Source organism: Canis aureus, chromosome 31 (assembly GCF_053574225.1).
Source record: "Canis aureus isolate CA01 chromosome 31, VMU_Caureus_v.1.0, whole genome shotgun sequence".
Classification (NCBI taxonomy): domain Eukaryota; kingdom Metazoa; phylum Chordata; class Mammalia; order Carnivora; family Canidae; genus Canis; species Canis aureus.
The window spans coordinates 29975485-29990374 of NC_135641.1; the positions used below are offsets into that span (position 1 = coordinate 29975485).

The 14890-nt window shown below is 35.8% G+C and overlaps 1 protein-coding gene across 3 annotated transcripts in view; it reads left to right on the plus strand.

Annotated features, from left to right (window-relative positions):
• The first annotated feature begins 979 nt into the window (after positions 1-979).
• Positions 980-14890, plus strand: part of SCHIP1 (schwannomin interacting protein 1) — a 723769-nt gene continuing 709858 nt past the window's right edge. Inside the window, exon 1 of one of the 3 annotated variants that reach the window (XM_077880120.1) lies at positions 980-1112. In XM_077880120.1, the coding sequence (XP_077736246.1) occupies positions 1104-1112 (9 nt within the window). In that variant the 5' untranslated portion in view covers positions 980-1103. The remainder of the gene's footprint in view (positions 1113-14890) is intronic. The other 2 variants (XM_077880125.1, XM_077880126.1) reach the window with 2 other exon arrangements.

Here is a 14890-nt window from a genome sequence, read left to right on the forward strand (position 1 = left end):
TGACAACATTCTTCATGGTAATATCGTCCTTCTCCTCATTACATTTGAATATAGATTGCCAGTGTGTGATGCTTCCAACCTCACTATTCATGAGCTGTGGAATTTTTCAGACAAGGTGAAGTCCATATGTGCTCCCCAGACATTATTGACTTATTTGTAAGCCTAAACAAAATCACAGCTATTGTCTCTAAGAAGTTAATTTGCCAAAGCTCTTTTCTTTCTACCCTTAATTATGTATATATTTATAGGCTTGAGCCACCTGCCTGCTCAATGCTCGTGTATAACCATATCTCTGTGTACCACTTAATGGCTCAGGGCTCTTCCTTTATGCTCTCTTTGCTTCAAATTCAACATTTAAATATCTGTACTCAGCTTACCTTCTGAGTATTAAAACATTTTTTCTTTACTTCCTTGAAAAGCTGCAAACAAGCCTTTTAACATTTTATCTGGACCAAACAGTAGTGGTTTTACACAAGAAACGAGAACTCTGTAAGTAAATCTGTGTATTTATATGACTAAAGTGCATTATAAAAAGAAGCAGTAAATCCAGTTTTCTACATAAAAGGAATTAGATTTTCCAGTTTACCTCTGCACTGGGATTAATAAAATGTGCAACAAATAGCTGATGGAATGATCCATTTGAAGTTTGTAAAGGCATCTTGGGAAGCTGGCTGGAGTAGCCTTTTTATTTTTTTCAAAAAGGATGCCTTTTAATTTTTTGATTCAGTCTTGTTCTTGAATGACTGTTTTAAAATGAGCTGAGAGACTGTTACCTGCCCATTTCTGCATGGCTGAGCAAATTCACCCGTAAATCCAAGTTTCTCTTCATTTCCATCACTATACGTCTCCAAATTACAGAGAATTCATTCCTGAGCTGGAGAGGTGCCAGAAGTTTCTCATCTAGCTGTCTGTGGGCTGCCTTTTTCTCTCCCCTCTTTGAGGCTTTCTGATGCTTAGAGTGAGCTCAACTCAAAGGTTTCCAGCCTCACACTCGCCTTACATTCCCCCACAGTCACACCGAGCTCTGTGATTCTGAGGAATACCGCGTGCCAGCACCCGATTCACAGTCTCCTTTTACCTGCAGGTGTTCCAGAAACTTCAAAATGCGTCTGGTAATGTATTTGCTTCTCTAAACATGCCACTTTGGCATGCATTATATGCAGCTGCTTATTCTTTTTTTAAAATCTGTCTTCCGAATAACATGCATGCTAAAAAATGTCAAAGGGGGCTTGTAGAAGAGTGTAAGCTTAATTATTGGTCTAGGTGTGTGTGTGTGTCCTTGTTAATGTAGGCATGTTTGCATAAATATGTATGATTTATGCACATATATGTCTGCACAGGCAGATTTCACTAAAGAAATCTCACTGAAAGCACTACTTTTTATGTACATACAGGTTTTCTAATCAGATCTGTAAACATCTTACACAGCAGCAAGTAGAGGAAAAATACGTTTTTCATCCCCTTGCAAATGGCATGTTTTAGGTACCTATTTGAAAAACCCTCCTTTCTGTCTTAAAAAAAGGTGATTATGTATGTGTGTGTATTTGGGGTGTGGGGGTGTTGGTTTTTGAGAATTTGGAGAGAAGAGTTATCTTTCTGCTGCATGAGAATTTCTACCCCGTATTACCTGCTTCTTAAAACTCACTAATCACTGAGGAGAAGAGATGTGGTTCTGCTAAGAAGTAACCCCAGGGGGATGTTGAGCCGCAGTGTTCAGCAGGCATTTTAGGTATTCTAAATACTACTGCTTGAATAATAAGTAGATGGGGTAGATTTGCTATTGCCGAGTCCTGCTCTGTTCTCTGGCTTGTAGAAATCACAATCACACTGTACATTTAGGATGTGCGTATGTTTATTGAACTCTAGTAAAGCAGCAATGAGAGTCTGGGCTCATAAATCACATTATTTATTTGCCAGTGTTGGGTGGTAGATTTCTAAAATTAAGAAATTACTTAGCAATTAATAATACATTCAGCATCCCTTGTCTCATTGGGTGAGATTTACATCCTTGGGACTTGCTCTTCTAGTTATAGAGACAAATGATTTAAGGTTCAAGACTTAATTGCTATTTCAAATCCTTAAGCTAGAAAGATGCTTATAATACTTTATTTAAAAGACTTATTTTGAAAAATGTGTAGGTATGTTTCTAACAGTGGTGGTGAGCTAATTATGCCTATAATGTGCTATATGTTTAAGATATACAACTTGATTATTATTCACTTGAATAATAGAAATTTTCTTTCTTCATTTTATAATTCTTTCACTTTGCATGATGTTCTTGCTCTTGAGAGATCAATAATTATTATTATAAAGATGAGGATAATGTAGCAACTTGGAATTCAAAGAAAAGTAGGTTGAACTAGCAGTTTTCTGAGAAATTAAATAATAATAGATTTTCCCAAGTAGGTTTTCTAAATGTACAGTGGGTTTGTTATTTGAAAATGGAAAGATCTTAAATGTAAACTTGTTAAGTGGAACAGGCTAGGATAATAGGAATGCCTTCTTGTTATAGTTCCTCACTACAATTAAAATGAGGTAGTAAATAGGTTACTTTTTATTGGCTATTAATTACTTTTGCTTCATGGTATTGATTATAAAACAAACAATTGATTTTTTTATTGCCTTTGAATTGGAGATGACTGTAAACTTCAGTAAAATAGTTAACTGAATTGTAACAATAAAAATGTATATTCTTGAAAATCAATGTGAAAACTACTTTTACTTTTTAGCATTCAAAATCTAATATTTCACCACTTCTAGAGCTGTGTACTTACAGAAGGTTGTGTATATTTCAAGAAAATTGCCTGTTAATGCTGATTTTTGTCAACCTTGTCCAATTCATAATTACTCAAAGTAGCACTGTAAAAGTGCATTTCAATATGTATGAATGGTCTCTTGAAAGGGCATATTATATTAGGAGCCATTAAAAACCCATGTAGGCTATTAATGTTATACTCATGTATTGCTCTGTGTGTAAGGATTTTTATTTTAGGTACCATTCATTTCCAGTATTTAAATACACCTAAGATTGTGATCTATTTGATGTGGGAACCTTGTCTTTGAGTGTGAATATCTTGATAAGGGTTTCAAATTGGATGTATAGGATGGCTGGAGATTTAGTAGCACTTTTTAAATATGTATTGCAATATGTATCAATGCATATATACAAATATTGGGCTACCTAAAAACATTCCTTGCATTCAGCCACATTACAAAGCACTTTCATCTTACCTTTGAAGTTGGTTATTTTGTTTGAAGCCACTTTCATAGGCATAAAAAGAGGTTTTATTTTTCTGAGCCTATATAGCACTGTGTAGTAGCAGGAAAACATTCAGTGCCATTTTGTAGGGAATATTACATCTACTAAATAGTGAGAGGAAAAATGCCTTGTTTCTGTTTCTAATTGTAATTTCCCACTGCCTTTTAGATGTATGGTAGACCAGGACTTTTTGTATAAAACAGATTTGTATTACCTACAATACTTGAAATGATTGTAAAACACTTCTCCATACATTAGCTTTCCCATTATATGACCGAGGTTGTTTTATGAAACATTTCATTTTTAAAGCTGACATATAGAAAGAGGATATAGAAATATAATTTGTAGACTGACCATGCACCTACAACTGAAAGCATTCATCCTTAAAGTAAGCATTTATTGAGCATAGCTTTGCCAAGCCATCTTCTATCCTTGGGCAAAAGAGTGAGTAGAGGAGAGGGGTTCTTATCTAAAGTCACAGGAGATGCTAGTCCTGCTATTTCATCGTTAACAAATATTTATGGACACACAGACACTTTCAACATAGCTTGAGAATTTTATGCATATCTGTGTGGTGTGTTTGTATGTGTATATATATACATGTATATATATATACATACAAATATAGTTTGTTTATTTGTTCCTAGTTTCAAGATGATACCATTTTAGAGTTTGCTCATAGAGAGGAATGATCACAGTTGGGATGGGTAGAATAGAAAGGCTGGTCAAGGAAACTCTGGAGAAGGTGAGTTCTCAACCAAGTTTTAGAGGAGATTATTAGCAGGATCTGATAGAAAGGGGAAGAATAGACATTTGAGGTGAATGGCAAAGAATGATGTTGGCAGGAGACAACAAGGTGATGCCATTACATGGAGGAGAGGTGCCATATTGGGAATAATATGGAGGGAAATTGAAAAAAATCACAGGGTTGAGTTTGAAATATTTTAAGATAAAATAAATTGAAGATTTAAGTAATCTTCATTAGCTCTACCATATCCTGCGGAAAATTTTTCTCAAGTAAACATTTCTTCTATTTTATCATAATCAATAACCTCTATAAACAGCATTTCAAAGTCTATTCAGTGACAAAATGTAACATTTCAAGAACATTTATTATGGGCCAGGCACTGTGTTTAATACTTTCAGTGCATTATCTTGTATAGTCTTCATATACTATTAAAATCCTCATACTGCAAATGAAGATGCTGAGGTACTGGAAAGTTATATAACTTGTCTAAGGTTGTACAAAGTCAGAAGTGGATGAGCTGGGATTTGAACCTGGTGTCTAGAGCCCAGACTTTAAACTACTACATGACAAGACCACTAAAATTTATCCCTTCATCTCTAGTTCCATGTCTAGATTGGTGTGATTAATTGCTTATTATATGCATCATTTGGGTCCTCTGAGAACAGTTGCTGAGAGAGAATTATTGAGCAAGTAGTTTATTGGGGAAAACAGTATAAAGATAGAAGGGGAGGAATCAGAATTGGACAGAGAATGCCTTTAGATCTGACATTCTCATCCAACTTAATGGTAATTTTCAGGGGGAAGGATTACCTGTTTAGAGGGCCCCACCTTGGACAGAAATTGCCAGGCTGAGTACCCTTAACCTACCTGGTCTCTGACTAGGTGTTCCTAGGAGGGGGTATGGCTGTGACTCAGAAGCTGAGACAGATCTGATCCTGAATGTTCTACAGGTACAGGCTCTTACCTAACTGCACTTTTTTGCAGCTCAATGGCAAGTTCTTTCTTGAAGGGAGATCTGAATGGTGTACCCCCTTAGTTGCCAAGGTGATGTCTCTACAAAATCTGTAAGAACTCAGGGTAAGGCAAGATAGGCACCTAGGATAAAGAATTGAAGGAGGCACTCAACTGCACTTAGTGCTGAGTGGATACCTGGGAAGTTAATTTCGCACCATGGTTATTTTGCCTGCCTCACCCTAGTCCTCAGAACCCCAAATTCAAAACACTTAGAATTTTGCTCATCATTTTCCTCCCCCTAACACAGCTCTTTCAGTCTTCTCTCAGATCCAATAGCTGCTTAATGGGTCTTTCCAGCTCTAGTCTCCTTGCTCCTATCTAATTCAGTCTCCACTGCAACAGCACCAGGAGGTAAATGCAACTCCAATTTATAATTTCAATGTGTAATACTCTTCATTGGGTCCCTGTATCCTAGAGAATAAATTTCAAGCTTCTTTCTATGGGCATAGAAAGACCTCGCATGATCTGATGGTGTGAAAATCTGGACCCAGTGATGGAGGAACTTTAATACTACAGCTAAGTGCTTATTTTTATATGGAGAATAAGTTATATTTAATTTTGGGGTTAAAGGATAGGCAGGAATTTTTAGGATTGAGAAGAAGACATTCTAATGTGAAGGAAGCAGAATGAAGTAATTTGGCAGAGATTAGAGGGAATGGGCTGTTTGTATGGAATTTGGAAGTATATAGGAGGTTAATGGGAATGGGAAAGTAAATCAGAACTGATCAAAGGACTATAGCTGTGGATATATATTTTTCATCTGAATGTTTTGGAGCAGAGGAGTGACATGATCGAAATGGTATTGTGTGAAGGTGAGTATGATCATGATGTAGAGACTGCACTGAATGGAGAGCAGTCAGGAGTCAGGGAGATCAGTTGGAAGGCTTTTTTGCTATTATAGGTAAGAGGAAATGAAATCTTGAATCAGGTGTGTAAAGAAGAAAAAGATATAAGAAAATATGATGTGCAAAAAAGGATTTCAGGACTGATTAAAGGAAGGGGGTAAGGAAGAGAGTACTCAAGAGGACTTTAAAGTTTGAATTGGGTGACAAGAGGCTGATGTATGGGAACCAGAAAGGGACACAGAAGAAACTCTTTTAAGGGAAGATGACAAGAGTTCCAGAGATCTCTGCAGATGAATCTCATTTATTTTCCCAAACAAATGACACACAGATCTTTCATTTTTCTCTCATCTCAGGCACTACTTATTCAACTCCTCAAGTTTTGCCTGAGTTTAACTCACTGCCCTAATCCTTTGAATAGAATGTTGTCATAGAAGACAAAAATTACGTCTATAGACACCAGCCATTCTAACAGGGCTTAGGTTCTTTTTTTCTTAATTCAACTATACCTTTTTTTTTTTTTTTTTAAGATTTTATTTATTTGAGAGGGAGAGAGAAAGAGAACGAGTGAGCTAGAGCAGAAGAGCAGGGGGAGGGAGAAGCAGACTCCCCGGTGAGTAAGGAGCCCAATGTGGGGTTCAATCCCAGGATGCTGGGATCATGACCTGAGCCTAAAGCAGACATTTAACTGACTGAGCCATGCAGGCACCTCCAACTATACCTTTCTTTGTATCCTGCAGTTTCTAACTGCCAGTTTGAGTGAGTTATTATTAATTTTCAAGAAGACATTTTTGGCTTTATAGACCTGATCCAGGTTAGCAGAGCCTGGCAGGTTGGCCTAATTCATTGAAGGCTTATCTCATGAGGTAAATAGAAGAGCTAACACTGTTATCATGAGATGCAGACATCTTCTCATAGAGAAAACCCTGAAGCCACTGCCTCCCATTGCCCAACTAACAAAAGGACAGAGGTAATTGATTGAACATAAACAGAAAAAAAGACTAAATTCTTGGCAAATGAAGATCCACATAATATAGGATTGTGACGTATGATTGAAAACATGATTTTTAGTGAAAGGGAAGTAATGACAAAGACTTAATGCTACCTAAGCTTTAGGTAGAGGAATGAATAATTTTTTTATGGATTTGCAATGCAATGTGAGGAGCTCAAAGCAAATATTTAATTACCCTCAAAAGTAAACATAATAATGGTAAAATCTTTGTGTTCTTCCAGGCTGACTTGTTTTACTGTATAGCATAAGAAAATACTTGTTCTAATATTACATTGATATCCATGGGGTAAAAAAAAAAAAAAAAAACAGTAACTTTTAAGAGATGATCAAATTAATGTCCAAAGCCTAGTAAGCAACCACTCACTGATTTTTGCCTACCAAGATGTGTTTATCCAAAGATAAGCTCTTTACTGTGTTGTTTGTTTGTTCTCAATGATAACATAGATCTGATGCCCCATTTATAACTAGGGCTGCCAGACACAGAAATATAGGAATTGCACACTCTGATCTTCAGAATATGAAACTATCTTAAGAAGATGAGTAGAAATCTCCTTCCCAGCCCCAGACTTAGATATAGGACAGTATGTTTTCCTGATTGCATTAAAACAAAAAAGCAATAAGACACTGAAATATGAAGGCAAAGGTTCCATCTCTGTGAACTTGGATAATTCTGTGCTTCACCCTCAACCTTCAGGGAAGTGATCTGTACTAGACAATATTTAATCTTGTGATGGACTAATGTTGTCGATACTATTGATTATTACTAATTTTACAGATGAGGAAACTTGCTAGAGAGATTTAGTAACTTGCCCAAGGTCACACAGCAGGTAAGTAGCAGAACAAATTTTGAACCCAGAGCCTGTAAAACTCTCATATACTGTGCTGGACACTGGGTATAAGCAGAGCAGAAAGAGGGCTTTCCTATCTAGAAGCCTCTTTTCTGCTGCATTTCCTCCTCTTGCTGCTCTTAGCTTCCTTGGATTCTATCTCTTTTCTGTATACTATAAGGAAATATCGTTGTAAACTCAGGAACCAGCACCAAGCTATTTTGTTAAGAACTGATAATCATCTGCTTGCTAAGATTAAAAATATGTTGCTACCATATTCTTGTGATGCTTTCCCTGCAGTGTGGAATCTACCTGCTCATCCTTGCCCAACTATTTCACTCTTCTTAAAAGGGCTTTGTTGATGTTTAGAATTAGGAGACTATAATTCTGCCTTCAATTTTGGTTCACTTTGGACAATTTGAACTCACGCTTTATGGGAGAGAGCAAATTGCCTCTCTGTGCTACTATATAACCATATGCATATGAATTAAACCACATGCATAAACATTCTAACTTTATAGAACTCTGATGAAGGGAGAACTAGGTGTGATACAGCTCCTGGTAAGCTCTATTTGTTGACAGGGACAACCTCTATTTAGCCTCCTTATTCACTTCATTCTGAAGACTTGATTTCCTTAACTGTAAAATGGGTATCATGACAAATAGCTTCTCTAAAGAAGTATGGTCCAAGTAGAATAAATAGAAGGTTCAGAATTAGACATGTCTGCGTACTAATTCTCCCTCTGTCACTTTGGCAAGCCACTTTAATATCCCTGAGGAATAGGGATAAGATTGTTGTGAGGATAAGGTGGTTCATGTGTTATTCCAAGCATACAATAGGCACTTAATAATTATGTTTAACATATCATAGGCGCACAGAGGCAGATAGATGCATAAGTGGTTAAAAGCACCTCACTCTGGACTTAAACTCCGCAGTTCCAATCTGAACTCTATGACTTATCACCTGAGTGATGTTGAGAAATTTACTTCTTTGTGTTTAGTTTTCTTGTATGTAAAATGGGAATGATAAAAAGTACCTTCCTTATAGGGTTGGCGGGAGCAATACATGACTTAATGTAGGGAAAGCACGAATAGTGCCTGGCACATGGTAAGCATGAGTGTTAAGCCTCTCTTTAAGAGATTGAGTTCACTGCAATCTTGTTTCTTTCCAGAATGAGGAGCCTTGTAACTCACAGTATTCCTAAAAGCAGGAATTTACAATTTCTTGATATCCAGTGTCCACTGAATCATTGATATTATATACCTCAGTCTAACAGTTTCTCATAGATTCTATACTGTTGTTGAAGAAAATCAGTCTTTTGCGTACCAATTGTAAAGAAAGAATAAATTGGTACAACCACCTTTAAAATGGCAATTTCCAACATCTCTCACCATTTTATCTTATTTTAATATTTTTATTTTAATTCCAATAAGTTAAAATACAGTGTTACATTAGTTTTAAGTGTTCAATATAGTGATTCAACAATTTTATATATTACTCAGTGCTCATTAAGATAAGTGCATTCTTAATCCTTTCCACCTGTTCCACCCATCCCACCCATCCCCCACTCAACTCCCCTCTGGCAGCCATCAGTTTGCTTCCATAGTTAAGAGTCTGTCATTTGATATTTCTCTTTTTTCCCTTTTGTTTGTTTAATTTCCTAAATTCCACTTATATGTGACATATCTAGAAAAATGTTGCTATGGTTTGTGCATGTGCTCTCTTCTAGTATTTTTATGGTTTCAAGTTTCACATCCTTTTTGTGTTTATTTTTGTATATGATGAAAGATAGTGGTCCAGTTTTATTCTTTTCATATAGCAGTCCAGTTTTCCCAACACCATTTTTTAAGAGACTGCCTTTTTCCCATTGCATAATCTTGCCTTCTTTGTCAAAGATTAATTGACTATGTATAATCATAGATTTATATGTGGACTTACTATTCTGTTCTATTGTTCTATGTGTCTGTTTCTGTGCCACTACCATACTGTTTGATTACTATAGCTTTGTAGGATATCTTGAAATCTGGGATTGTGATGCCTCTAGTTTGTTTTTCTTTTTCAAGATTACTTTGGCTATTTGGGGTCTTTTGTGATTCAGTACAAATTTAAAGATTGAGTTCTGTGAAAAATGCTATTGATGTATCTATAAATGTTTTAAGTGCACATATCTTTCGACCTATCAGTTTTACTTCTGAAAATTTACCTGTAGATGTGCTCACATAATTGAGTAAAGATGTGGAGTTGCTTTGCAAAATTATTTGTGATGTTAGAAATCTATTAACAACTAAATATACATATACAGAGAAAAATATTTAAACAGTTTATGGTATATCCATGCAATAAAATACTGCAGAGGAGATTTTAAAACTGTTAGAGTCATAGGAGTGGGTATGAGAAACTGTACACATGTATTTTTAAGAGGAAAAAAAGCATTTTTAAGAGCAATCTCTATAGAATGAGTGATATTGTTTGTGTTAAAAATAGATATATTTATATCCTTTGCTTATTAAAGCATAGAAAAACTCTCAAAGCATATGAGAAACCGTCAGTAGTGTTTACTAAGGAGAAGTGGAAATGTACATTGAGTGGGCACTTCTACCTTCCACTGTACATGTACTATTTGAATTGTTTAACATGGGCATGTATTGCTTTTACAACTTAAAGAAGTAGTCAAGAAAAATCCCTTTATTTCTCCTACCTCCAGATATTATTTTTTAAAGAAATTATTCCATCATGCAAATATAATGCTAAGCCTAGGTGTAATATTTTTGAATTATTGAGCCAAGTGTTATCCTAAGTTAAAACAGAATGTGTAACAACTCAATCAGTGCCAAAGCTCCAATTTCCTCCCAGGGAGCAGAAACCAAAATGACTAAGGAGATTTCCTAACATCAAGTCACAGGAGAGTCGTAAGTCCTGTGACAAAAATTCCTGGTGTTCAAAAGTTCATGCACTTAGAGAAGAAACATTAAGTCAGACAGCATCAGATGGGGGAAGGTAACATCTATTCAGTGACTTTTCCTCAGGACTTATTTAATTGAATGCTGAACATGGGAAAACATTCCACATGGGATTTTTTTTTTTTTTTGTATATATTAAGGTTTCTCTGTATTTCTGAAGCCCTTCACACAGTTTTTTGCAAAATGCTATATCAAAGTTACATTGCTTTTGGGTTTTGAGGGCAGAAGTAATTTGCATGGAGAGGTTAATCAAGATTTTTGCCCTTTGTACTTTTAAAAGTGCTTACACATACATTGTCTCATTTGATACTCACAAATGAGGTATTTAAGAGAAGTATTGTAAAGCTCATTTTCCACATAAGGACCTGAGGTTTGGAGAGGTTAAGTGACAAGCTTAAGCAAGTCAGTGTGGAGCTGAACACATAAGGACTCTTGGTTATGTCTTGGCCGCCCTTGCCACTGGTAGCGAAGGGCATGGCTGTGTAGCAGAGTCATTTCTATGATTGTAATGTTGGTCTAATACTTTCTTGAAATCACTTTAATTCTGGTTTAGGAAGACCCAGCCATGACCAATTGAACTTTCTTCCCAATGTGAATTATAAACACACTTATTTAAATGGCTAAAGGACATCTAGTAAAATTGAGATAGACTCAAGTTCCCATTTTGATTCTACTCCTTATTAGCTATGTAATCTTGGGCAAATTGTTCTCTTATCTATAAAATGGGAATAAGGATAGCATTAATCTTTCTGGGATGCTTCTAAGAGCTTAAACAAAATAATGTATGAACAGTGCTTGATAAAATGCATAGAACATATAGCAAGGGTCAATAAACACCAGCTACAATAATAATTGTTAATAATACTATAAACAAGAGTTCAGGTCGGTACAATAGGCAAGACTCTAATAGAGACCAGATCTTTTGTGCACTTGGAGATGACATCCAAGAGCTGCATCCCAGGGTGGACAGCAATCAGTTTCTTTCTTTTTGGAGAAAGCTACCTTGGAACCATAAAGAGCTAACTAAGCACAGGTAGAAAATTTGCTTAAAACTTCAGTAAGCATCATTGCAGGGGCTTGGGAATCTTGGACTTCAGAGACCCTCCCTGACCAGAAATAGAGCTCACCAGTTTTCCAGTTTGTGGTCAATAGTAGGAGGAGGTAGGCAAATCTCTTAAATTTCAACTTCTTAAGTCAGATTTTGGGGGAAATCTGAGAAACCAGAGCTCAGATAATTACAGCTCCGTGTAATGAATAGTGAAGGGATTTATTTGCTATTTAGCTTAAAACTACCTTACTAATTCTTTTGAACTCTTTAAACTTAATTTTCTTTACTATGTAATTAATTTATGCATACTGCAGCAAATACACAGAACTTGAACAGAGGAAATAGAAGCTCTTTGAAACATATTAATTTTGGTATGCAGTTTTTGACACTTTTGTAAAAAAAATGTATTTTTAAAACAACTTTACAACAGTCTGTATATAGTTTATGGCCTATAAACTATAGTTTATGGTATATATATCATGCACATCTTTCCATGTCAATAAATGTTTTTCTAGAACTTCATTTTAATGATTATATAGTATTCCTTTGGATGGGCATTTCATAATTTAATCTTCTAATGTTGAATGCTTAGGTTGTTTTCTTCCAGCAAGAAAAATTCCTGCAAGAAAAATTCTTCTTGAAAAATTATTCTACAAATCCTTAATTCTTTCTTTAAAATATATTTCTAGAAGTGGAATTTCTAGGCCAAATTGTAAATGTATTTTTAAGGATTTTGGTGTCAAATTGTCTTCCAGTTAAATTTGATCAATTTTATCCTTATTAGTGCACAAGTGTAATGAAATTATTGAATTTTTAATATATTTTATTTATTTATTTATTCATTCATTCATTCATTCATTCATTCATAAGAGACACACAGAGAGAGGCAAAGACATAGGCAGAGGGAGAAGCAGACTCCCTGTGGGGAGCCCGATGCAGAACTTGATCCCAGCACCTGGGGATCATGACCTGAGCCGAAGGCAGACGCTCAACCACTGAGCCACTCAGGAGTCCTGAGATCATTGAATATCTAAGTAAACAAAATTTCTGTTCATTTAATTTAAAAGGTGAATACTTTTATAATAGCCTGTATTGCTATGCCAAGAGTAAAGAGTATTTCTTTTTAATGCCAACTTCTATTTTTGTTTTCATACTCCAAACACAGTATACCCATAAAATAGTGTGTTCATTTTTCTAGGGAGTTTGATAATGATATCAGTATAATAAGATTAGCTTTTGATGAAATGTAACAAAATTTGGAAGTAATTTGGAGGAAAAGTTACTACAAGCATACTTCCACTGCAGCACATTAATTCCACTCACATACCTTTTTAAGGTGTGAGAATAAAACAATCAAGGACATATAAATCCTTCCACTGTGGTTATCATCACATCAATTTTCTCTAGAGTTGAAAGTAACCCTGCCTGATCCTTTCTGCACCAACTAGGTTTTTCAGAGTGGAAATGTTAAGATTGGAACCTTTTCAGTAGAAATTACTCTTGATGACACCAGCTCTGCTGTCAGAGTAACTCCTGCTGGACAGAAAGTGTCTGAATTAATGGTCTAATAAACTGAGTTAGTGTTTCATTTTAGCAAAGGATTAATTAGGGGAAAAGAGACTAACATTTATTTGGGTTCGTATTTGACATATTACGTTTTTGCATTTAATACTCCCTATAAACCTATGAGGTAGGTATTACTGTGGGCATAATGAAGCAACTAAATAAATCATCTTCCCTAAGGCAGCATAGCTGGTGAGCTGCAAGCGTGGGATCTGAACCTGGGTTCCTGCTTCTGGAACCTATGCTCTTTACGCTGCTCTTTCTTACCAGTTAACAGCAAACCTGACTGTTTCTTTTCTAGAATATTCATTTTAAATGGAATACACTGTTAGCCAACTAAACTGTAGGTTCTCTCGTATAAATCAGCATGTCAGAGACTGGATCCACTTATTAATGCTGTTTCAGTTAGGATACATTTGTAGACCCCAAACAGAAAACCCACTATCTTGCTTAACAAGATATCCTGAGACAGAGGATTTTTGGGGGTATTTGTAGAGGCTTGGGGATTTCATTAGGGATCTACGTTCTTTTCATCTTGCTGCTCTGCTACATTCAGTGCTGGCTCATACTTGCCTTTTATAGTTGTGTGGTGATTTCAGGAGCTCCAAGTACATCTTCATACAACAATATTTAGAGACAGAAAAATGGAATAGCTCCTTCTCCCACACCTTTTTTTTTTTTTTTTAGCAAGGCAAACTGCCCAGTAGATTCTCTTTTGTGTCTCATAATACAGAACTGTGTGGTGGGCTCCTTCCTAAACCAAACACTGGCATGGAGAATGGCTTAGGCCCATCAAGATATACCCCCAGGGCTGGAAAGAATGAACCCTGAAACCAGGGCCAGGTAGCAGGAAGAAGCAACTGAAAAGGCTACCAATAATGTTTTGTGGAGATTTTTTTTTCCCTAAGTAATTGTGTATATACTCTGAGGTTCTTCAATGGGAGAAAAGTATATTGTTGCTTTTTCTGGATATATATATATATATATATATATATATATATATATATATATATATAAATACATAATATATATGTATAATTTTTTTCCAATTTTCATCACCTTCTTCTAGTAGAGAACTAGGTAAAAGGTATATAAAATCTCTACATATCATTTCTAACAACTGCATGCAAATCTATAATTATCTAAAAATAAAAAGTGGAAAAAAATGTGTGTGCTAGGGAAGATTTTTGTTTGGAAGTGTCGAGTTTGGGGAGCTAAAGAAGCTGAGTAGGATGTTTTAGGACAGTTCTAGGGTTCTAGGATTTAAGGACAATGTTAAGGATGAAGGGAGTTAATAAATCTGGAGGCTATTTGCATAAAAGTGGTTAGGGAAGTCTTTGGTGAGATTCCCTGGGAGTTAGAGTAAAGCCATAATAATAATAATAGGAGCTCATATAATTGATGAATTACTAAGTGCCAGGCATTATGCAACTCCTTTAGACTTATAATGTACCTACTTTTAATATATCCAATTTCAGATGAGGAAACTAAGGCTTAGAAGAGTTAAGTAACTTTGTCAGGGTCACAGAGCTGGTAACCAGAGAAACTAGTCTGTGTGACTCCAGAGGTTACTCTGCCTCCAACGGTAGAGAAGACCCTCTGTAAAAGCATAAGAA